Raw genomic sequence first — 26,810 nt, forward strand, 5'->3', positions numbered from 1 at the left:
ATCAGTGTCACTTATTTCAGTAATCCTGCGGGCAGAAATAGATTCCTGTAGTATTAAATCTGGAATAATGTGAAACAAATTTCATTTTAATAAATATACAGTATAAAGATTTTCACCAGCTAGTAAGTAAAATATTACAGTTACACCGCACTGAAAGTTCATTCCATAGGCATACAGCAACAACTCACTTAAACGGTCGATGTCCTACATTTCATAGGTCAGTAAAAACCCTTTAGCACCTTATATACAAGAATTAAAGCTTGGGGTGCAATAACATTTTTGGAGCAGCTCTACTAACCCTTACCCTAAGGGAGGACTAGGAACCAGACGGCACATTTGTAGGAAGATATGAGAGTAAGTGTGACCTTGTCTCTCACTCTGAGGCAAAATTAGGACGGGATAAAGAAAGAACAAAAACTTGCCCGGCAACACCTCCCGCTGACGCTTCACGTTACTCAAGAACGCCAGGACATTTAAAAGCATATTTTCTGTAAGACAGACATTTCATGCTCAAAACATTGGGTACATTTTCAGCCTGTTATTCGAATAAGTACTGTACACAACTTCAACATGCAACAGAACTGTCTCCTTTCAACTGAAATTCATTTCTTCGCATCTCAGTTGCATCATAATATAGTCGGTAGATGTAAATAACCTCACCGCCATTTATTAAAAATTGTGAATATACAGTTTTACCGATATGTATTTATATAAAACTATATAAAACTCTTTCCCTTGTTCTCAAAGGAAGAAATGAGAGAAAGCACTGAATTTTAATCGCAACAGAAACACAATTTTTTTTAAAAATTATTACTGTTGTTTATCAAATCACACTGCCTTTCTTTCTCCAGAATTTGATTCCAGACATTTCAATGATAAATGAGATCAGATCACAATTAGTCATATTCTAACCAGAGGTTGAAATGGAAAATTTTACCATTTCAACCAAAATTTTACAAATTTTACCAAAAAAAAAAAGATATTGTATTAACGAGGAACTCTCGTTAATACAATATCTTTTTTTAATAATCAAATATGTATTTCACATTGCTGACGAGAGCGAGACCCGAAACAGCGTTCGCTAAATTCCGAGCAATGATTGTAACACAGAAATGGATATACAGGGTGATCCAGAACTATAACTGTTATTATAAGTGGTTAATAATTATTTGTTCGTTTGCAAGATTGCGTATTGCAAATATTGTAATTTTATTGTTTCCTTATGTATTCCTTATATATTGTTACTTTATGTATTCTACACGGTGATTATAAAATAGCGTCCAGGGTTTGAGGCATTATTTCTCTCAAAGTAACTGCCAGAAATTGAGCTACAACCTTAAAACATTGACTGGATTTAGTCATGAGCTGATTAAGTCACTGCTTGTGGCCTTGCTATCAGAGGGAGCCTTTCCGTTTTCTTTTGTTAGAAAAAAATTCATTACATATTTTGGGGGCCTCTTCACATGCTTTGGCTTAGGCCATCATGTCTAAATCCGGTCCTGATTAGATATTCCTATATTAACATGCGCTCGAGGTCGAGGCGGGGTCCTCTCGGCCGCACTATTTGCTAAATCCCTGGATACTTTCCTCACAACAGTAATATTCTTACTTATGCGAAGGGCCGACCGGGCTAGCCGGGTGGGTAAAGTGCCTGCCTGGCAACCCAAAGGTCGCGGGTTCGAATCCCGCCTCGGGCTTGGATCAAAGTACTGAAAAAATCTTGGGAGGTGCACTATGGCCACAGAAGCCGATGCGCCAACAACTACAAAAAAAAAAAAAACTCATGCGAATGACTTAAAAATATTCTTTCTATCAAGTAACAGTGCTAATGCATATAAAGTTGCCCTATAAGCCACAGAGCAAGTAACTGACCCTACTAACTTCCTATGTTCGATTCGTTTGAATTAAACTCTTTGAAAAGTCTGGATATCATTCAACAGAAAACGCAAGAAATGTATTACCAAATGGCCGGCTCATCCAGAAAGTGAAATATCACAAGGGCTTGGGAGTAACCTTCGATGACCATGTGTCCTTCACAGAACTCTTTACCACTACCACAAGGAAAAAAAAATTCAGTTGCCATCTGGTGCTCCAGACATGAATTGATAGGCATTCACGATACTAAACTAGTGAAAGAAAACATTGCTAATTGTGTCTTTTTTGCCAGATTACAGTAAGTTCCTTCCATAGCCCTTTCTTCTCCTTTTTAAAGTCGCTGGCTGGATGTACTTTTTTTAGGTAGTAAATCAAACTCCGGAAAGCAATATATAAATCTACAGGAATCGTACCGCCAAGTATTTGTAGTGCGTTGTTTGAAACAGTCCTTGGAATATTACTGATCGTCAGAAGAACTGATCTTTGTGTGGAAATAAGTTTCTGTTTCACTCTTACCTTTGTACTTTTTATTACCAAACACTTGTTGCGTATGATATAATAGGCAGAAATATGGTTTTATAGTGAATGTTCAAGGTTTTCTTTGATAATCCCCACTCTTTCATGGAGACTCTGATAACTGAGGCTGAAAAAAACGGATTTCGTCCTTGAGTTTTGACACAAGAGGCAGAAAGCTGAGTTTATCATCTAAGGTGATACCCAAATACTTAGTTTGGGATAAATCGGGGATTGGGGTATTATTCAGTCGGATTCTGGGAGGTCTACTGTGGCTAGAATGGTTCTAAAAAGTCATAAAACTGGTTTTACTGGAGGATATTTTCAGTTTGTTGACTGTAGCCCATGCCATCAAATCATCCAGATAGGTTGTATTTTCTCTTCAGTTATTCTTGCACACGAGCATCCAAACTGGACCTTGAGTGAATGGAAGAAGGTCGTCTGGTCCGATGAATCACGTTTCCTATTGCACCATGGGACGACTGGGTACGTGTGCGTCGTTTACCTGGGGAAATGATGGTGCCTGGATGCACCGTGGGACGAAAACAAGATGGTGTAGGCGTTGTCATAAGAAGAAATCTTTATTGTACAGTAAAGATACAATATATGCCCGCCACAGCCAGGAGCTTGACAATTTTATGGGGTGATATGAAAATATGTACAGTATAACAAAAAAGATAACATGACATGAAATAAACTTAAAAACGTGGCATTAACCATTCATTAGATATGAGTATATACATAGTTCTGAGGCAGACAGTACACCAAGGTATGTACACGTTCATAATATGTACAAGGCACATTTTTCAGAATATTTCACATGCGTGCATTAAGTTGTTCGGTACACGGTTTCGCATTTTCTTGTGAAACAGTTCGTCGATGTACCTGCGACGCGTATGGGCAACCGTGCCGTACGGGCAACCCGCTCATACATAGAAGCAAGTGGAGATATCGGTTTGAGTCGACATAAGGGGCCAAACAAAAGCGGAACAAGTTCGGCCAACGAGCGCCTGTAATTGCAATCCGAAGCGAATTTCTGGAGGTCTACTCCGATCATTAGCAGGGCTTGTATAGTAGGAAGTACTTAGCCGGGTAGAAATCTGTCACTGATCTTCAGCCTGTTCCGCTGTAGCTGAAGAAGAGAGGTGTCTCTTAGGGAAAGTAGGGGAATATGCCCTGACATATATCCCAGAAGTCAGGGGAGCTTATCTTGCCAACCAGCATTTTGATAGTGGTCACGGTTCTCCTCATGCGGATTATTTGAGGCAGCCGTGGGATTTGAAGTTGGTCGGCCATGCTGGTGGTCCTCTGTTGCGGGTTGCCCACTTCAGTATCCAGTATTCGCTGGAGAGGATGGGCTTCGTGAGAGAAGGTACCGCGGAGGCCCATATTTCAGAGACATACAGAAAGGTAGGGTACACAACGGTTTGCAGATAACTGATTGTAGTTCTTGCGTCTGTGTTGTGAAGAAGTTGTTGATGGGCAATCCAGCGCATTCGGCTGATCTTGCGTAGAACACATTCGATGTGACAGTTGAACCTAAGGTTTGGGTCGAAGGTTACACCGAGATCTTTGTGTTTAGTTACATTTGGAATTGCACCCTCCAGTGAGAGTTGTATGAATGTGGGACACTTCTTCAGAGAGAAAACCATAATAACAGATTTTTGGGGGTTCAGTTTAAGACCGAAATGGTTGAGATGGCTAGAGAAAGCTGTGATCTTATTACAGATTTCCGATGTGATCACTCCTCTGTCGGCTGATGGTGGTATTTCGGTTAGGAATTTTATATCGTTGGCGTAGGTAATAACATCATCTCTGTTACACACAAACGGAATAAGGAGGGCGGTAAAAAGTAGCCCCGATAAAACGCCACCTTGCGGCACACCTGATTTGATGGATCGGGTATAGGAGAGGTTGCGATGAGTGAGGTAGTGAGTGAGTGCAGAAAAGCGAAAACGTCACCTTTTATCCGGAAGAAATTGGTTACGAGATTCAGAAGGGCTGTGATGTTGAGGCTATCAAAAGCAGCTTCGATATCGGCATAAACAACCGCCATTTCTGATCTGGCCTCAAATGCAGTTAGAATTGCCGTTTGGACTGCCAGAAGGTTGGAAACAGTTGATCAATTAGGTCATGCTTTGGGCGATGTTCTGCTGGAATACCATGGGTCCAGTAATCCATGTGCCGGGCACTCTGACGTCTACCACCTACCTAAACATTACTGCTGACCAGGTACACCCTTTCATGGCAACGGTCTTCCTTTCTGGCGGTGCCGTCTTTCAGCAGGATAATGCTCCATGCCACACCGCCTGGATTGTTCACGACTGGTTCGTGGAACATGACGAAGACTTCCAAGTATTGCCCTGGCCTCCAAGTTCCCCAGACATCAATCCCATCGAGCATCTGTGGTTTCTGTTGGAACATCAACTCCGATCAGCGGCGTCTCAACCAAGGACACAGGAGTTAAAGGATCTGCTGGTTACGTGTTGGTACCAGACACCACAAGACACATTTAGAAATCTTGTAGCAATCTTGCCTCGCCGGTACGAGCTGTTTTGGCTGCACGTGGAGGACCAACATTATATTTGGTAGGTGGTCAAAATGTTTTGGCTCATTGGTGTATACATCCTGGCAAAGTTACTGACATATATCTATATATGATACACCTCTTTTATCCGGAATCAGCTCACACTTAGGAATTCAGATACCCGTGAAAACAGGAACACTAAACTCCAACCTAACCTCTCTGAAACAGGACGTTTCCGTCAAATATAATTTAGATCCTAAATCGATTCCAAATTGACTGTGAGAGATAAGGCCTACAGAAGTGCAATATTAAAAGCAACTCGGTAAAAACAGTACTAACTCCAACCGATACCTCGGGAAAATATACCAGCCAATCAAAGGAAACTATAAGAATAGCTTTCCATTCATTTCACGAATTACAGATGTAATTCATGAAATGAATGGAAATTTTAATTCACCCATTAAATTAATTTAAAAACTAATTCTCATATCTGTGTTGGATGCAGCAACTCGTTTATTTGATTATAAATATACAACGATTTAAAACACCACATTATTTTTATATGTAACATCTTAGTTTTTCCCATAAACATTGTTTAAGTAAATTGTACTATAATCAACCTTGGTTATGTTGTCAAAGGGATGAATCCTGTAATTTTGTGTTGCTTGTAAATAGCTCCACGGGGCACGAAACTTATAGTATTCATTTTGAATAAATAACCGTAGTCAGATGCAGCATCACTTCATTCAAGTTAGTGCCACAAGTGTATAACGACTATTTATCAAAATTCGTAAAGAGCGAAGAAATCCTTGATCCACGATCACACTACACTAACAGGTGTGGAACGTGATGGGTGCTTTGCGTGGTTATGCAAGTGCCAAAGCACAATATAAGGAGTCAGCATATTGCATCTGTAACTGCATGTAGTCTTCTCTATAGCGAGAAAATTCCAGTTTCCGGAAAATGAAACTATGTAAACCCTCCCCCCTAAGTCTGAGATCGACTAACTCAGCTGAATGGTGAAAAATCCCATAAAACTTCCTCGCGTCATTGACGGAATTTGAAACCAGACCTTTTCCACCTCCGCTCGAAAAAAAAAAGGACAGTGGTTATAACATCTGTGCCATCCACGAGGTTTCGGCGCCATTATACAACTGTCAAAAATTTGATGCCTGAATTTATACGTGGCAGAAACGGCATCCAAGACGAACAGCTAGCGGACGCCATCAACAAGTAAGTTCTGTCATACAAACTATTCCACTTTATTATCTTCTATGCCGCATCCCGTCAGGTTCCATTGAAGGAAATTAGCAGTTTTTTCAGAGTTTCAGGGACCACCACTCCAAAAAACATCAATGATCGGATGTTCAGCGAGTAACTTTTAGAGAAACAGTAGAGGCCACAGGCATTTCAACTGAAGGATAAAAAACATGCTTTCATTTGAATTATGTGACAAAGGTTTCTATACGATAGGTCGCCTGCCTTTTGACACCCGATCAGAAATGTCTTCGATTCAAAATTTCAAAGCAACACTTTTTTTTCTCCTTACCAAGCAAATCCTGAAACTTCCTGGTCAGATATGTGACTATGGGTGAAACATGGATTCATCACTACCAACCAGAATCAAACTGCAATCTAAACAATGGAAGCATGCTGATTCACAATCTCCCAAGAAAGTCGCGCGTTCACATGGAATCTGTCTTCTGGATTTCAAAAGGGATAATAATGGTTCAAATAGACAAACAATAAACGGACAATACTGTGCAAACTTAGTATCTAAATTACGAGCTACAATCAAGTCAAAGAGACTAGCAGAGTTAACTAAAAGTTTCGTTTCGCCAGGTCATTGCCCTGTTCACACATTGGCTGTTGCTCAAGCATTTCACCAGGTTGGGCTATTAATTGTTGGCTCAACCATCATACTCGGCAAATATAACCTCAATCTGATTTCCACCTATTCTCAAAACTAAAAGCCAATTTTTCTGAAAGAAAATCTTGATTGAATGAGGTGACAGCGGCCGCACACTCCTTTTATCAAGACTTTCAAGAGAGCGACTACAAAACTGGGATCATCATTCTGGAGCATCGCTGGACAAAGTGCATTGAGTCAAGGAGACTACGCGGAAAAATAATATTTAAAAGAGTAATATTTAAAAGAGTAAGAGATTACCTCAATCTTTTGCGTATAATGCTTCCAGTCAATGCTCTCCAAATGTAACGAATAAAATAAAAAAAAAACGGATAAAATAATTTAATGAATTTATCACTCACAGAGATATGGCGGATTCGACGCGCAACGGAATCGAAAGTCCCCATCCGACCCCGAAACATATCAAACCAACTCAGCAAGACCACATTGTGTCAGAATAAATAATTAAAATTGGAAAACCGCTCACGAAAATAAATAATTAAAATCACAATTAAAAATTAAAATCACGATTAAAAATGTGGATGAACACACAAATTAAACGAAATTGGGGAGGGAAAAGCTGTGAATTTCGTTTAATTTTGTGTGTTCATCCACATTTTTAATCGTGATTTTAATTATTTATTTTCGTAAGCGGTTTTCCGATTTTAATTATTTAATCTGACACAATGTCTTTTCACACTTATGGTCTTGCTGAGTTGGTTTGATGTGTTTCGGGATCGGATGGGGCTCTCGGCTTTCGATTCAGTTTCGCGTAGAATCGGCCATATTTCTATGAGTGATAGAATTCATAAAAGTATTTTTATCCATTTATTTTATTTTATTCGTTACATTTGGAGAGCACTGACTGGAAGCATTCCACGCAAAAGATTGAGGTATTGTCGCACTCTTTTAAATACACAGTATTGTAAAAACGTAAAAGTCTTGCAGCTCTGTGTTTTTACTAACCTTATGCGGAAAAATAATGTAGAGTCAATATCAGATATCTCCTTCTGTGATAGGCTAGAAACTTATCGAACAATCCTCGTAGCTAGAAATAGATAATTCGGGAAGATGCCAATAAAACTTAATAACAAAATAATGAGGAGGAAATTAGTTGTTAGGCCCAATGTGATCAAGCGCAGGGTGTATTAGCACTGGAGTTTGATAGACATTGGTTCAACCCCAAGCGACTGCTAAATATGGTTAACGAACGTATCATTTTCGAAATGAGTAACTATGAACTTCTCTGACATAGCGGTCGTGTCGATATACATATATATATATATATATATATTCTTTCTTGTTATTTTAAAAATTCTTTGTATGCACAGTTCAGAACATAAAAGTCATTACTTACTTCTGTCGAACGATTTAGATTATATAATCTAATTAGTCATTTGAACGATGGCGTTTTCAGCAGATCTCGAAAATAAATAAAACTGGCCGTAACTGAATTAAAATCGTTCAGAATGTAAATGTAATATGTGCCATCTTAATGTTTCGTAATCCGATTATCATCGGATTACAAAATCCTGAACTTGAGTGGACAGCATGGAAATCTAATTTTCTCAGGGCTTGAACCGGTCTGACACGCCTAGAAGAACGGCCAGCTACACGAAATTACTTTATTTTTATTCTACTCACTCAATTGAGTAGTTAAATAAAATCTCATAGACTTTCCTCTCTTTCTCCCCACCCCGCACACGCCCTTTAGAATACTAAAGATCGAGAAAAAGGATAGCGCAAAACCCAGGTCTCCGCTCTTCGAAATCAGGAAGGAGCCTATGGTTTAAGAAACATTCTTGTCCCAAACTCTTCACTAGGCAAGCACGTCCTCACAACGGCTATGTATGACTGGACAAATTATAATTAAAACTAATATGAACACATCCTGGTTCACAAAATAATACAAAAATTAACATATTGTGCTAAATTCTGTCAAGAAAGGTATACGACCGCCAAACAAGCTTAAGTTATTTTTATACCTCAGACATCGGAAGTCACTGTCACAGGAAGCATTTCTTGGCCACATTCCAATGCAGCCGTAAGTAAAACAGAAAACTGTCATTCTACTTTTCCACATACAGACTAGGATAAGCTAGAACTTATAACCTTTGTAAGCATGTAAATGTTGTGTATTTTGAATTTAGTAAAATACGACTGAGTTTGTTCTTCAATTCGTGCAAAATTCATGGTGGCACGAAGCCCCAGTGTTTTAAACCCAACGCTCTGAAGTCCCGGGATCACATTGAGCACGCAATCTGACCACCTTGTTCCACCTATCTGGAAAGTTTGTATACAGAAATTCCCAAAAGCGAAGAAAAAAAAGTGACTGATGATCTGGACCATCCTGACTAATCTGTAGTGAAAGAATATTTTCTAACGTATCAAATGAACAAACTCAGGTGACGGTTTTTGCCATGAAGAAAAATGGATGGCACACCTTGTGAACGGGAATATAAAATACATTTAACATGGAAGTTAAGCCTGCAGCTTCTCATCCAGATTCTAACATTCTTCATTCTGTCTGGGTTCTGTTTTCGCTGCACTAATCTTCCCATTTACCGACCTTTACAGGGCAGAGTGCTTATGCTATGACATCAAATTTCTTATTCCTACAATCCTATCAGGAGTTTATTGTTTTGAAAATTTCAATGTAAACGGTACTGAGCAAATTGCACATTTATGGCAGGCAGGAGACAATATAAAAAAGACACCTGTCAAAACACACTGTTCGATATCTAATCAGGAAATGACCTATGTAATTATTTACCTGTGTATTTGAAGTAATTGCCCTGTCCACTTGTATCATGTGACCTTCATCCCTCTTCTCCCATTGGCTACCCGGCCTCCACAACCTGGCATTCTCAGGGATGAATAAATATCACTATGTAATGTAATTTTTTACCTGCTTTCACATAGGTCACTTAGGAAAAGGTCTTTTGCTTCAGGTTCCATAATGCACGAGGAATACTGTTGCATCCGAAAGAGCAGGACTAAAATATTTACAAACTATATTTACAAATATACAAACTATATCGGGACGATTGTCCCTTCATCAGCTGACATTAATATAAAAAAAACGTTACAATGGAACATCAAACGATGCTGGCCGTGATCATCAATTAGACAGTGAAGCAAGTGCACGGAGTTGGTGAACATTATGGAAGCAGTTATGGAGGTCTTGCAATGCAACAAACTTTGGCATGCATCCCACGTATGAGCTCTACATTGTCAACAGTAAGTGTCTGATTCTGCCCAGTCCCAATTGTGTTCCTTCAATTTAATGTTCACCACCAACCTCGTGCACGTGCTAAACTGTCAAACACATGACAACAACGGGCATCATTTGATGTTCCACTGTAACGTTTTTTGTATATTAATGTCAGTCAATGAAGGAATCCATCATCCCAACATAGTAGAGGTATGACTGAAAATAGTTTACTATTTGTATAATAATAAAGTAATATACTAATATTATAATGCACTGATTGAAATCTAATCAGGAAATGACCTATTTAATTATTTACCTGCGTATTTGTAGTGACATAATTGCCCTGCCCTCTTCTCCCATCGGCTAAAATAAATATCACTAGGATTACTTTTTTAATGTATAGATAGATTATTATTATTATTTTATATTTTAGCATTAAATCAGATCACACACCAACCATAAGAGTAAGTATTTACTGTAACTAAAATATTTACATATTAAAATAAAATAAAATAAATAAATATTTACCAAAACTGCTATTATATTAAATTAAATTATATACATATAAAACATTAAAAGTGTGATAAAATCCTTGAGATAAAATACACTAAAATAAACCGGATTAAAAGCGATAAAAACGATAAAAATCTTTGGAGCTTTCGGAGGCATCCGCCTCCTTCTTCAGCAGTAACAAAACTTCCTGCAGCACGTCCATATATAACAGGCTCACGGTACCTATACACGTGGTGCAGTCGGCGCATGGTCTGAACTGGAAGCGGAAATAGCTCGGGAACGTGTTAAGCAAAACCGTTCATCCGTACTTAGGATGATAGTTTCAAACAGAGGATGCATACGCATACCTCTGTCCCTATTCATAATATTGTGGTTGGATGAACAGATTCGTAGGCTCTCGAGCCATTTACGGTTCCAGAACCCATGCGCTCGATCCACGATAACCGCATCCTGTGGGGAAATTTGATGCTGCTTCTCCCAAAAATGCTCGGCCACAGCAGACTTATTGTAATCAGCGGTTTTTATAGCATTTGCATGCTCCCCCAGACGATCCTTGAGCCGTCGTTTTGTCTCGCCCACATAACATTCCCTGGGAATGTTATGTGGGCGAGATATAATATAATAATATAATAGCAGTTTTTGTAAATATTTATTTATTTTATTTTATTTTAATATGTAAATATTTTAGTTACAGTAAATACTTACTCTTATGGTTGGTGTGTGATCTGATTTAATGCTAAAATATGAATTTTCCCAACCTCAGAGGCCTTTTCAGGATTATTATTATTATTCTAATTAATTTATTTATTATTTTCTTAATATATTAATTTATTTATTATTCTAATTAATTTTAATAATTAAATTGTTTCAACAATTTAATTATTAAAATTTTTTTCTTTTTTCTAATTTAAAATTAATTGTAAATTCGCTAGTCTCCAGTTTATTAGAAATGGAATTTTCACCTGCTTGTACACAAATTTGGGATTCCTGTGTATGGGAACTGCTGGCTGCCATCCACTGGCATTTAACTATGTTCAGTGAATGCAGGATTCTTCGTGGTCCTGACCACCATAAGTGAAAACAGGAGACTCTTACACCCATACAAATTGCACTTCTTCCTTATGGTGCTGGATATAATTCCATTTAGTATGGTACATATATGGTTGAGGTCCGTCTCCTCCTGGCATGAACAGATACTGGGAAGCAGCCTTTCTGATAGTAAAGTGGCCAGAAGTTAAAACAAATATAGCTCTACACTCATTTCTGTCCATTTTACAGAATTTTGTATATCACCACAGAGAATCATGGTGGAGCTGAACTAACATTTAGGGGCTACCCTACATAAGACACAACACATGTCCACATTAGTAGTGGCAAATGATGCAAGAAAGCAAGCTTATACAACATCAGCCAAAACAAAAATAAACTATCCACTTCACAATAATAGCTGGAAACTGTTCCAACAAACAACTATTCACTGGCTAAAGGCTAACTTACACATATTTATCCTGCAACCATCCTTCCTTAATTTAAAATTTATGCTCCCTCGTGTGTAGTCTTAGCAAGAGGAAGGATGCCATCAGCATTGAGCACATACAACCCATTCAAAGCCTTAAACACCTCAATCAGATTTCCTTGCAGGTCCTTATCCCCAGAATGCTTTGCAATTTGCAGAACTGAAGCTATATCATTATCGGAGGATTGAGGTTAGAGTTTTCTTAATTAGCTTAACGTTAACTTTGAGAGATAAAGCACAAGTAATAGAATAATCTAAAAAACAAAAGTGTGGGTACATACGTTAGCTGATCATTTCAAAATTGGAAAGACTTCAACCATCAGCAATTATTAAAATCAAGAAATTTTGTTAAAACAGTGGCGGGAAAATGGAAATGGAAAACAGTACCATACATTTTCTCACGGCAAAGGTATTTTGGTGGATAAATTGACATTTGAGTGGTTTAATCAGCACACAGTCAAAACATTCCCATCTCTGGGCTTATGATTCAAATCAAAGCTTTAGAAATTGCTAAAAGAATTGGTGCCACTGACATTAAAGCATCTAATAGCTGGTTAGGTAAGTTCCATAGACGTCACAAAATTTCCTTAAAAGCAATTTGCAGAGAGTCTACCAATGTTAATTAGGAAACTGTTGACGAGTGGAAAAAAGGCTGCTGTTAAATTGAATACTCACCAGAACACATACTGAACACTGATGAACTGGATCTTTTTTTTTCACGCAGCTCTGGATAAAACAATGTGCCTTAGAGGGAAAATGTGCTGGAGGTAAAGTGGAAAAGGAGCATCTAACTGAACTTTTATGTACAAGCATGATGAGCACTCATGAAATATCTCTTGTTATGGACAAATCTATGAAAGCAAGGTGTTTTAAAGGTTTGGATTTAAGCAAACGCAATGTACACATTGGAAATCAAACAAAAAGGCTTGGAACACCAGGGAGATAATGACAGAATTGCTGATCCAGTTGGATAAAAGAATGATTTGCCAGAATAGAAAAGGTATTTTATTTCCTGACAATGCCACACTCACCCACACATTAAACTGAATAATGTTGAAAAGGTGTTTTTTTTCCTCCTAACATCACATCCACTTTGCAACCAATAGATCAAAGAATAATTGCAAACTTTTGGTTGAAACATCAACAAATCGTTCTTAAACACAAGATTTCAAAAGTTTATGAAGAAAAAAAGTTGTTTAAATCTTTGCAAAACTTTTATTGATGTATTTCAAGCTATAATCTGGATTAGTGAAGCACAGAATACAGTGAACCCCCTTTACAATTAAAAACTGCTTGAACAAAGCAGGATTTGATTTGAATGTTAGTCAGCGTGATAATGACTGCAGATGTGCCTATACTTAATGACTTGCTATGAACACTAAAATTCTCTTCACTGAGTGGTGATGAATGTGTTTCTGTAGATGCTAATGTAGTGGTGAAAGGCATAAACATTGAAGTAAAGGACATTCTAAATGAAATTATGAACAAACTTAAATTATAAAGAACCTGAAAAGGGTCGTTGTTGTTATTTGGTTTTTAGGAGCATTAGCAACTAAGGCCATATTGCTCCGGGGATATGCGGTGGTCATTCCCTGACCTTTCTGCATTCTCCGTATTTGGTGGTCATGGGCTCGAATCCCAGTCTAATCAAGAAGCGTGTGCTATGCTGCTCCTTCCCACCTAGCTACGAAGGCACCGCTGAAAAGGGTGAACAACAGCATGGCTCCAAATTAAAAAAAAATATGTTGATGTATTAGATTACCTAAACATTAAAAGAATTCTGTGTGAGGAAAAACAACAAACTGGGAATAAAACTAGCAAGCAATCAAATTATCCACAAAGAAAAGGAAATGTAAAAATGAAATACTCTAAAGAAAGCAATTTATACTCACTTTTTTTAACAAAAAGTTAATGATGTTTTATAATAAATAACACAAATAAAAGTTATTTATTAAAAATTAGCATTAGTAGAGGCATACGATGCAAGATAGCAAGCATATATATATCATCAGCCAAAGAAAACAAAACAAAAAACCCTTCCCATTTCACCCATCCATTCGCTCCAAATGTGTCTAGTTCTGCCTTGGATTTATTTAAGCTGTCAACTTCTACAGCGACAGATTAGCAAAGGCACAGGATGCAAAAAAGCAAACTTATATAGCATCAGCTAAAAAAAACAAAAATCCTTCTCATTTCACCCATTCACTCGCTCCAAATGTTTGTCTAGTTCTGCCTTGAATCTATTTAAGCTATCAACTTCTACAACAACAGATGGAAGTTTGTTCTAGCAATCAACCACCCGCTGGCTAAGGGCAAACTTCTGCATATCCATCCTACAACTGTCCTTCCTCAAAGTGAATTATGCCCTCTAAGGCAATTATTCTGAACAAGAGGAAGAATCCCATCAACATTGAGCATGCTCAAACCATTCAAGGCTTTATACACCTCAATCAGATCACCTCGCAGGTGCCTAGTATCCAGACACTGTAAGTTGCAAAACTTAAGCCTTTCTTCGTAAGAACAACCACTTGCTGGCATTCACTAATCTTGTTGCCCTTCTCTGTAGATGGAAGTTTGTTCCAGCAATCATCCACAAGCTGCACTAACTAAAGGGAATTTTCTACACATCAATTCTACAACTCTTTCCTCGATTTGAATATGTCCCCTCAGGCGATTAATCTGGGCAAGAGGAAGAATCCCATCAGCATTGAGCTTGCTCAAACATTATTTATTAATTATGCATTAATAAAAAATGCATAATTAATTATGCATTATTTATTAAAAGTTAACTGAAACACAAATGTATAATGATAAGCAATAAAATATGTCTGTGTTAAGTAACCAGTTACAGTGAATCTCATTTTTCAAATTATTAAATCTGACTACATGTACACTGACCCCGGCAAAGCAGGCACGTTCCTATAGCAGACAGTTTAAAGCATAAAGTTCAACAAAGCTCAGAAGGTAGTAGCAGTTGCAAATGATGCAAGAAAGCAAACTTATATAGCAACAGCAAAAAAAACACACACACACAATTCGACTATCCTTACTCTCCAAGAATTTCATTGAATTTATTCAAACTATCCACTTCCACAACAACAACACATGGAAGCCTATTCCAACAATCAACCACTTGCTGGCTGAAGGCAAACTTCCACACACCTAACCTACAACCATCCTTCCTCAACTTAAATTTATGCCCCCTCATGTGTGTGTAAGCTCAGCAAACAACCACCCTGTGCACTTGGTACCAGTACCCATCATTGGGTGGAACCCCCATCAAAGAGAAATAATATAATAATAATAACCCACCCATTTTCTATATTGTGAAACACTGGTTGCAAAAACAGTACGCAAAGATTTAAAAAATGTGTTAAATAACATTATAGTAAAAGTAAACTTCTGAATTCACATTTATTTGAACAACCTTGTACAGAGATGGGATCTCATCATATAAAGCTGATTCTTCAGACAGAATTAAGATGGCTTTCTAATGCTTCTTTCACACCAAAGAAGCATTTAAGAATTAAAAGGAGAAATTACTGAGTTTTTTCCTACGGAAGAGAAAGAATTTTGTAGACTGTTGCAATGTGATAGCTGGCATAAAAATTAGCTTCCTTGTGTGGTGTATTTCGACATTTAAACGAATTATACTCCAGTAAGCAAGAGGAAAATAGAAAATCTTTGAACTTCTAGAGATAAAATTATGATTTCAAATGTAAAACTGTGTAAAATTAAAGTAAAAAATATATATTATGGCTATGTTTCCAAAAACTGCTAAAACAAAAAAAAAAAAAAGGAAAGAAACAATAAAATGATTAATTTAGCACTTGGTTTCAATGGAAGAAAAACAAAATTTAATGATTATTTTACAAATATTAACAGATATAGCTGTTGATTCTCATGACCGGATAGATGGGGCAAATCATGAAAGAAAGTAAAAGTAAACAAACAACAGCAAAAAAAAAAAAAAAAAAACTCTCCTCCAATAGTGTTGAGTTCTTCCTTGAATTCATTCAAAATTTCTACTTCTACAACAACAGGCAGAAGTTTGTTCCAACAATCAACCATCCACTGGCTGAAGGCAAACTTCTGTACAGCTATCCTGCAACCATCCTCAATTTGAATTTATGTCCCCTCATGTGTGGAGTCTGACCATAACAAAGAATTACCTCAGCAGTGGCCTTGCTCAATCCATTCAAAGCTTTAAACACCTCAATCAAATCGCTCACAGCTGCCTAGTCTCCAAATGCTGCAATTTGCAGAACTAAAGCCTTTCTTGATAAGACCACACTTTTGTTCCCCCTCACCAACCTTGTTGCCCATCTCTCCACCAATTCTAACAGATCTCCGTTCTTCCTAAAATGAGGCCTGCAGACATGTATGCAATACTCAAGGTGTGGCCTAACCAGTGCCTTGTACACTGGGATAATTAGCACCTTATCTCTGCTAGCAAAATTCCATGCACTGTCCTGTCCTGGCAGCCTTACTGCACTGTTCAAAGAACTTCACATCTGGCTGCACATTTACCACAAGTCTTTTTCATTTTACACTACTGAGTGTCAGGGGCATTCCTAGGGTATGTAGTGCCTGGGTGCCAACTGAAATTTGACATCCCCCTTAAAATTTTCTTCATTTGTGTATGTAATTTTCAGGTTTTTGGACACCCCTTGAACGTTGCAAACTGGGTGCAGCAGTGCAACCCTTGCAACCTTGAGGCAGCCCGCCCGGCTGAGTGTAGTACTACACAAATGATATGTTAATACATTCACTACCACTTATATTAGTGCTCTGACATCAACAGATGCATTTGAATGAGATTCAAAATCAGCATCACTTGAGGAGAATTCTATTTTGGATTCAGATGAAATATTATAAAAAGGTGAGTCAATGTTATCAGCTTCAATAAATTCTCCATCCCAGTTCCTTTTCAGTCCTAATGTCCAGACTGTGGATCCATTATAACAACCGTTTAGGGTAAAATTTTATAGAAAAACACTTTTTACACAAAATTTTATCAATACACATACACAAAGGATGATGTTACATTTTTTCATAAACTAACAAATTAAATTCAGCTAGCATAATCTCAAACGTTTAGGGCATAAGCCTATATGTATAAATATAAATTTATAAATATGACTATAAATATAAATAAATTTATATTATATATAACTATGTATAAATATAGTGCAAGCGCATCAGAAATACATAGCCATATCTAAATAAATTAGAATATTAGTAAAACGGCATTGTTTTAAGTTATATCTCATATTGTGAATAACTTCACAACGAGCTGCCATGCAGTGTGGCATTCGAGACAAATTGCTGTTATGGATAAAGGGGTGGTTGAGGGATAGAAGACAGAGAGTGGTAATCAATGGACACTGCTCATCATGGACTAATGTTATTAGTGGAGTCCCTCAGGGTTCAGTGTTGGGACCATTATTGTTTTCTGTATTTATAAATAATATTGATGATGGTATATCAAGCTTAATGTCCAAGTTTGCAGACGATACAAAGGTTGGCAGTTGTTAAGCACACTACTGATGCTATGCTGCTGCTGCAACAGGATCTGGAAAGGTTGAGCAAATGGGCTGAGAGGTGGCAAATGAAGTTTAACATTGACAAATGAAAAGTACTACGTATGGGAAACAGCAACCCCAGAGCAATGTATCAACTCTGTGGTACTACACTGACAGTGGTAAAGAATGAAAAGGACCTGGGGTAATTGTGCAGGCAGATATGAAGTTCTCTGAGCAGTGCAGATGGGCTGCAAGAGTAGCTCATGGTGTCTTGTCAATGATATACAGGAATTTTTCTAGCAGGGATAAGGAGGTGATTATTCCCTTGTATAAGGCAATGGTCAGACCACACCTTGAGTACTGTATACATGTCTGGAGGCCTCATTTCAAGAAGGATGTAGAGTTGCTGGAACAAGTACAGAGAAGGGCAAACAAGATTAGTGGAACAAACAATGGAACAAAAGGTTGCTCTTACGAAGAAAGGCTTACGTTTTGCAAATTACAGTGTCTGGAGACTAGGCACCAGCGAGGTGATCTGATAGAGGTGTATAAAGCCTTGAATGGTTTGAGCATGCTCAATGCTGATGGGATTCTTCCTCTTGCTCCGAATAATCACCTGAGAGGGCATAAATTCAAATTGAGGAAAGACAGATGTAGGATAGATGTGTGGAAATTTGCCTTTAGCCAGCGGGTAGTTTGGTTGGTGGAACAGACTTCCATCCCTTGTTGTGGAAGTTAATAGCCTAAATAAATTTTAACGCTCAGCTGGACAGGTATTTCGAACAAACGGAGTGGTGAAGTGGCGTTTTTTTTTTTTTTTTTGGCTGATGCTGCATAAGCTTGCTTTCTTGCATCATATGCCTCTATTAATGCTAATGCTAATATTGTACTACTTCAAATAGGAGAAGACTAATGTTACTTATTCTCAGATGGATACCACCACCCAGACGGCACCATTTTAGGGCTATTTTGTATATGTGTGGGATAATAACTCGACTATCCAGTTGTCACTATTAGACTAAGAAAAGCAAAAAGATAGAGGGAAAGTAATAGTAGGAGTGGAAGAGGAAAAGAAACGGTGCAGAAGAATGAAAGGGACAGTAACTCCTTCAACTCACACCACTCAAGAACTCTTCGAATAGGCAACGCTTCCCCAGTGGAGAAGGCTGTTGTTGCCTATTCTTGGAAACTCCGGACATCATCAGGCTCCCCCAGGTGCCGTTTTGAAATATGGTATGGGATAAAGTTCTTGGTTATCCTCATACTATCCCTATTAGACTTAGAAAAGAGATAAAGATGTAGGAAGGTGATAGTAGGAGAGGTAGAGGAAGGAAATGCTGTAGAAGGAAAGAAAGGGACAGTTGCTCCTTCAACTCACACTCAAAGCTCATATATTCCTCAAATAGGCAACGCTTCCCCAGTAGAGAAGACTGTTGTTACCTATTTGAGGAAACTCAGCTCCTTTGACTCACATACAAAGCTCATATATTCCTCGAATAGGCAACGCTTCCCCAGTAGAGAAGACTGTTGTTACCTATTCTTGGAAACTCTGGACATCATCAGGTTACTCCTGGTGCCATTTCAGGGCTATTTTGTATATGTGTGGGATAATAACTCGACTATCCACTTGTCCCTATTAGACTTAAAAAAGCAAAACGGTAGAGGGAAAGTAATAGTAGGCGTGGAAGAGGAAAAGAAACGGTGTAGAATAATGAAAGGGACAGTAACTCCTTCAACTCGCACCACTCAAAAACTGCGCGAATAGGCAACGCTTCCCCAGTGGAGAAGGCTGTTGTTACCTATTCTTGGAAACTCCAGACATCATCATCAGGCTCCCCCTTGTGCCGTTTCAGGGCTATTTATGTATGTATGCGAATATCTACTTGAATATCCACTTGTCCCTATTAGACTTAGAAAAGCAAAAAGTAGAGGGAAAGTTATAGTAGGAGTGGAAGAGGAAAAGAAACGGTGTAGAAGAATGAAAGGGACAGTAACTCCTTCAACTCACACCACTCAAAAACTCCGCGAATAGGCAACGCTTCCCCAGTGGAGAAGGCTGTTGTTACCTATTCTTGGAAACTCCGGACATCATCATCAGGCTCCCCCTGGCGGCACTGTTTCAGGGCTATTTGGCCCTTCTTCAGTGAGTGGGTAGGTACCCGAGTGATGCAATGATGGCAAAACAGTTATGAAGTATAACTCCACAATATGAGAGATGCCTGATGGTGTATCATGTATTTAGACTCAAGCGTTTAGGGTATAAGCATCAAGCTATGGAGGAGTCTAGACTATGTATAAATAAAGTGCAAGCGCATCAGAAATACATAGCTATACCTGAATAAATCAGAATATTAGTAAAACGGCATCATTTTAAGTTATATCTCATATTGTGAATACCTTCACAACGAGTTGCCATCATTGCATCACTCGGGTACCTACCCACCCACCGAAGAAGGGCCAAATAGCCCTGAAATGGTGCCGTCTGGGTGGTGGTATTCATCTCAGCATAAGTAACATTAGTCTTCTCCTTAGGTGAAGCGTTACTTATTCGAAGTAGTGCCATATCATGGCAACACGTTGTGAAGGTATTCACATTATGAGATATAACTTAAAACGATGCCATTTTACTAATATTCTGATTTATTCAGATATAGCTATGTATTTCTGATGCGCTTGCACTATATTTATACATAGTCTAGACTCCTCCATAGCTTGAGGCTTATGCCCTAAATGCTTGAGTCTAAATACATGATACACCATCAGGCATCTCTCATATTGTGGAGTTATACTTCATAACTGTTTTGCCATCATTGCATCACTTGGGTACCTATCCACCCACAGAAGAAGGGCCAAATAGCCCTGAAACGGTGCCGCCAGGGGGAGCCTGATTATGTCCGGAGTTTCCAAGAATAGGTAACAACAGCCTTCTCCACTGGGGAAGCATTGCCTATTCGAGGAGTTTATGAGTGGTGTGAGTTGAAGGAGTTATTGTCCCTTTCATTCTTCTACACCGTTTCTTTTCCTCTTCCACTCCTACTATAACTTTCCCTCTACTTTTTGCTTTTCTAAGTCTAATAGGGACAAGTGGATATTCGAGTAGATATTCACATACATAAATAGCCCTGAAACGGCACCAGGGGGAGCCTGATGATGTCTGGAGTTTCCAAGAATAGGCAACAACAACAGCCTTCTCTACTGGGGAAGCGTTGCCTATTCAAGGAGTTTATGAGTTTTTGAGTGGTGTGAGTTGAAGGAGTTACTGTCCCTTTCATTCTTCTACACCGTTTCTTTTCCTCTTCCACTCCTACTATTAGTTTCCCTCAACCTTTTTGCTTTTCCAAGTCTAATAGGGACAACTGGATAGTCGAGTTATTATCCCACACAAATACAAAATAGCCCTGAAACGGCACCAGAGGGAGCCTGATGATGTCCGGAGTTTCCAAGAATAGGTACCAATAGCCTTCTCCACTGGGGAAGCGTTGCCTATTCGAGGATTTTTTGAGTGGTGTGAACTGAAGGAGTTACTGTCCCTTTCATTATTCTACACCGTTTATTTTCGTCTTTCCCTCTACCTTTTTGCTTTTCTTAGTCTAATAGGGACAAGTGGATAGTCGAGTTATTATACCACACATATAAAAAATAGCCCTGAAATGGTGCTGTCTGGTTGGTGGTATCCATCTGAGAATAAGTAACATTAGTCTTCTCCTTAGGTGAAGCGTTACTTATTCGAAGTAGTGCAATATCATGGCAACTCGTTGTGAAGGTATTTACAATATGAGATATAACTTAAAACGATGCCATTTTACTAATATTCTGATTTATTCAGATATAGCTATGTATTTCTGATGCACTTTCACTATATTTATACATAGGCTAGCATAATCTTCAAACAATTTTACCTTTCCTTCTTGTGGAAAATACTAAACCTGATAAAATACCTTCAACATAAGCAAGAAACATATTAAACTGTGAACTAAGTCTACAGCTTTTATAGCATTGTTTACACAATGCAACTAATGCTAAGCAAAATGCCAGCCATTATGCAATAGCTCACAGTTCATTCAGTGTACCGATATCACTCAGTTGTTCATTTTGTGTGTTTTTCCTTTTACAACATGCATTTACTGACCCAAATTCAATGAATGTATATTTCCATTGCAGCAAACAAAAATTGCAGTTCTGATGCAAGTTTGCATTTTGGGCAGCAAAAGTGTTAATCTGAGATTACTGCTACCCATATGCAGTACTTTGCATTTATCAATTTAAACTTCAACTGCCATTTCTCAGCCCATTTGTCTAATTTTTCTAGATCTTGTTGCAGTAGCTTAACTTGATTACTGCAATTAACCACCCTGCCAACACTTCTATCATCTGCAAACTCAGACATTGAGCTTGATATATCTTCATCAATATCATTAATAAATACAGAAATCAACAACAGCCCCAGCAATGAACCCTGGGGGACTCCACGAATAACAGTCCATGAAGAGCACTGTCCATTAATAACCACTCGCTGTCTTCTCTCACTCAACCATACCTTTATCAATACAGTTTGTCCCCGACATATGTAAAGAGATACATTCCAGGACTTCTTACATAAGTCGAATTTTAAGTAACTCGGGAATGACTGATAAAATATTGTTACTATATTCTGATATGGCAAAATTAAAAAAACCACATAATATCCTCAGAAGAATGAAGAAAAATAGTTGTATACCATAACAATTTAAAACTTTATCAGGTTACAGCAGTGAAGTAGTACTTATTCTCTGAAGTAGTACCACTTTCACTTATTCTCTTAGGCAGCACAACATGATAATGGTCAAAATGAAATTTTCTACACAAGTTATGGCTAGTTACTTCACAGGGTTAAGTTACAAGTCACACCTTACGACACGTGAATGAAGCATGCACTACACAATGATAATTTGACGTGAAGTTGTTGAAAACATCTTAAAATAAAAAAATAATAATAAATTAACATTTGCCTTAGACTTAAAGTGCAGGACTGATGAAATCAATAGTGATGTAGTGGCGGTGGGATCAGATCAGTTGTCTTTTCAGTCTTTTGTCACTACTGGCAAAGAAACTGTCCAAAGTGGACGGTTTCTGAAGACTTTTTTGTAGCTTCCTGAAGTAAGAAATGGCGTTGTCTTCCATTTTGCATATCACAAGTTCAGTGTTTTCAATGTTGGGTGTTTTTTTGCCACTTCTCTTAAAATGCTCCGAACAAGAAATGAGAGTCTTCAACTTACACTTTTTGGGTGTTCTCTTCCTCTCCAGTGCCACTCTTCATAATTTTCTCCAATTCTTGTAGTTCCTCTGTCATTAGCTCACATCCATGAGCCTCAATAAGGTCCTCCGCATCCTCTTCGTCAACCTCGAGACCCACTGATTTACCAAGAGTGACAATATCATTTGTCAAAGCACGATCATCTTCAAATCAGTCAAAGTTATGGATGATTAAAGGCCAGATGTTTTTCCAAGTTGAATTTAAGCATCTGGTGGAAGCATCATTCCAAGAACTTACGATTAGCCTTACACAGTCCAGGATGTTGTACTTCTATCTCCAAAAATCTTTGAGGGTGAGAGCAATTTCAATAGAGGTTGCTGCAAAGCAACTTGTGGACATTTTCTTGGTATAGATTTTCTTGAAGTTTGCAATCACTTGCTGGTCCATTGGTTGAAGAAGAGGAGCAGTGTTGGGTGGCAAAAATTTGACTTGCACAAAATCAAATTGTGCTTCAAGAGACTGAATAAGTTCAGGATCATGGCCTGCCACATTTAGCAAACAGGAGCTGTGCCTTCACAAGAAGCTTATTTTTCTCAACATAACTCTTCACTGAAGGACAGAAAACTTCAAGTGCCCATTCATTGAAGATATATTGTGTAACTCAGGCCTTCTTATTGCTGCACCAAAACCACTCCCAGCATGCCTTTGTTGATGTTTTGTTGTTTAAATACTCTGGGGATGATGTTAGAGTTATACACCAGCAAAGGCTTCAGCTTAAAATCTCCAGAGATATTGGCACCCAACTGGAGGGTGAGCCTATCTTCTATAGGCTTATATCCAAGTAAACTAGCCTCATCCTTAGTGATGAATGTTCTCCTGGGCATTCGCTTCCAGAAGAGGCTGGTTTCGTATAATTAACAAAAATACACACTGGACAAGCCATCAAACAGAAGATAAAGAAATTGTTCAAAATACTGTAACATGCAGGAATGTTGTATTGAACAATAACAAAGATGCAAATTGGTTGAGAATAATCATACAAATGATGTTCTGCACGCCACGCACCTGAAAATTTCCACCAATGCATCGTTCCAGCTATGTCGGAAAGCCATCGGTTCTTGCAAATATCATTGGTCCTTAAAATAAAAGATCGTATGGAAGATAAATCAGCTCCTGAGAATATCAGATGTTGATGTCATTGCAAGTCGAGGCCCCGCTGTACCTTTACTAAATTTACAATATTTATATCTATTATAAATATCTTATATAGGTTATTCAGCTAAAATGCAGTGGGTAATACAACAAATAAATAATTAAAACTGATACAGAATATGCTGAAACTGCTCAACTTGCTCATGAAGATATGCATTCGATCTTTTTAGCAAGTCTGTTGCAGCTCTAAACAGAATATGTTCAGTGATGCCACAAATGTAGTTCTCAATGTGTTGCCTTATCCTCAAGTTATAGTATGCTATCCTAACTGCTTACTGGGATATTTGAGCCCACACCCAACCTGATGATTTCTCCAAGCAATGAAATGATGGACAGTATGCAGCCAAAGCTGAAGTATCAGAAGACAATGAAAATTCAGTTATGTGGTAAAAATGCAACAGGCAAAGAAACCTGAATGCAAAGAATGTCCTTCATTATGTCTGGAAAGAACTATCTACATTACTTGGCATGCTATTATTCAAGAAGCCTGAAATTTAAAACTTTTCTCCCACACCCTTACCCATCCTCTTCTGTAGGGTGAGTTGGCCCAGTGAACAGACCCTAAATTTATAACTCTACACTGAAAAGAATGTCTGTTTGCCAAAATAATAATAATGTGTGCATAACCTGAATAACACCAATTCTAATATTCGTTATCATATGAATGAGTCAAGAAACAATAATGCCAACTTATGAAGTCGATTCGCGGGGTATTATTCCACTCCCGTATTCAACTGCATGTATCAATTAAATAAATATAATACGAAAATGTACATGTGTTTTGCATGTTCATATATATTGCAAGCGATTACATAATCGCATCATACTTATAACGGCTGCTTATTCACATCAGAGCTGTAGTTAATAACAACTGCTTATTCACTACAGCTCTGAAGCGAAAGAATTACTTTTAAATGTGATATTTACAATATTAATAATTATTCCACTCACTTTAGAAATGTTCTTCATTATCTCAATACTTTACTGACGACATAATAAAACTGAAAAATAGGTACTTACCCGGTTACACTCTAAGGCTTCATGCGAATGTGCATCTTTCCCTCGGAAACAATTTTGACATTTAGTTTTATTAAAGATGTTGGGAGAGAACTTTCGACAATCAGTAGTTTTCAAAGATGTCATTGTTATATACACATATAAAATGGATAACTTATTCCTTCCGTTTTATGTGCATCAACAGAAAATTTACTAAACCTTGAAGTGAACATTAAGGTATTCTTCTTTCACTTAGAAAAATTTATCTTCCAAAAAAATAAAAACGGCTCTCGCTCGGTGTAAACACGTGACATACTTCGTTCTTGTTTTCTTCCCGCAGATATTCAACGACTGCACTTCGTTATCTAAAGTGTTGCAAAACATTAATGTACAATAACACACAATTCCACTGCGAACCGTTCCGGAAAGAAAGAAAAGAAAAAAAAAATTTTAGCACAGTTCATGAAAACGCGTGTAAACAAAATATGCACATTACCTACATGGTAATGATTAAATCACATCTCTGTAAAACTGTAGTTAACAGACGTAAACAGAAACACAACTGAACATGCAAACTATGATCTACCGCTCATCACTCAAAGCGTTTCACAGAAGTTCCCTCAATTCCACTCTCTATGACTTTAAATGTTTACATTTACAGTACACTACGTTACATCCATAGCAACGAAAAGGATGTGACACTGAGAACCACACACTACTTTTACACAAACTAGGCCTATTCGCAGACATACTGCGTTTACCTTAGTAGCCTCAATCTCAGGCACACAGTGACTACTGAATAAATCGCGACCTCTTTAATTATTTATGGATGTTACAAGGTTTTTTAATACAGCAGTTTACATCGGGAATAACATTCAAATAGCACTCATAAATAAAAGTAATCATGTGGCTCATAAAAAGGCATCTGTTATTCAGAATCATAACATTTTATTCCATTTATATCCTTATTTGTTTACTTCGCATTATGTGAATATGTCGAACATATTTATTCACATGCTGCTAAGCCAGAGGAGTACAGGCAAGGAGTTAGGAGGGAAGGGAATGTCTGATAGATAAATTCTTCCAAGAAATTTGAATTTCTTTAGACATTTCCAATTTCTTTAATTCAGGTACGAAACGATGCACGATACTTATATTTTTCGTGATATTGAATTAAATCATGTCCCACAAAAAATCTGGAAAAGTGATATTTACTAATGAGACTCGTGGTAGAGAAGAAAAATGCATGGGATGCATATAAATTATCGGCCGACACAGAAGCCTATGTTAGATATAAGCTAGTCTGTAATCAAGTCAAAAAGGAGATTAGGCAAGCGAAGGTAGATTACGAGAAATCTTTGGCAAAGGATGCTAAGAAAAACAGCAAGGATTTCTTGACTTATATAAACCCTATAAGGAAGGGGATGAATCAGATCGGTCCACTTGATATCGATGGTTCGACTGTGGATCATCCTGCTCAGATAGCAAACAAACTGAATGAGTATTTTGCATCTACATTCACACATGAGGAGTTATTAAAGAAGGAAAATGCCAGAAGTTTGTCAAATTGTAGCAGGCTGCTTAATGGTTTTGTAATAACTGAGAGCAAAGTGGAGGAGAAATTGTTGAAGCTAAACATAAGAAAGTCACCTGGAGGGGGTGGGATCTATCCAGTTATATCAAAGGAGGCGGTAAAGGAACTAAGCAAACAATTGGCCATAATTATGAGAGCACATTGGACTCAGGGGAAGTCCCCACAGATGAGCAAATGTATCCT

At 37.9% G+C, this 26,810-nt stretch overlaps 1 protein-coding gene across 1 annotated transcript in view; it reads right to left on the minus strand.

Moving 5' to 3' along the window:
• LOC150076491 (uncharacterized) overlaps positions 1 to 25,775 on the minus strand; it is a 392,042-nt gene extending 366,267 nt beyond the window's left edge. The window contains exon 1 of the mRNA XM_090387905.1: positions 25,058 to 25,775. Within this exon, the coding sequence (XP_090244031.1) occupies positions 25,058 to 25,180 (123 nt within the window). The 5' untranslated portion in view covers positions 25,181 to 25,775. The remainder of the gene's footprint in view (positions 1 to 25,057) is intronic.
• Positions 25,776 to 26,810: the final 1,035 nt, after the last annotated feature.

Source organism: Mastigoproctus giganteus, chromosome 13, assembly GCF_048544385.1.
Source record: "Mastigoproctus giganteus isolate SK-2022 chromosome 13, ASM4854438v1, whole genome shotgun sequence".
NCBI classification, from domain to species: Eukaryota; Metazoa; Arthropoda; class Arachnida; order Uropygi; family Thelyphonidae; genus Mastigoproctus; species Mastigoproctus giganteus.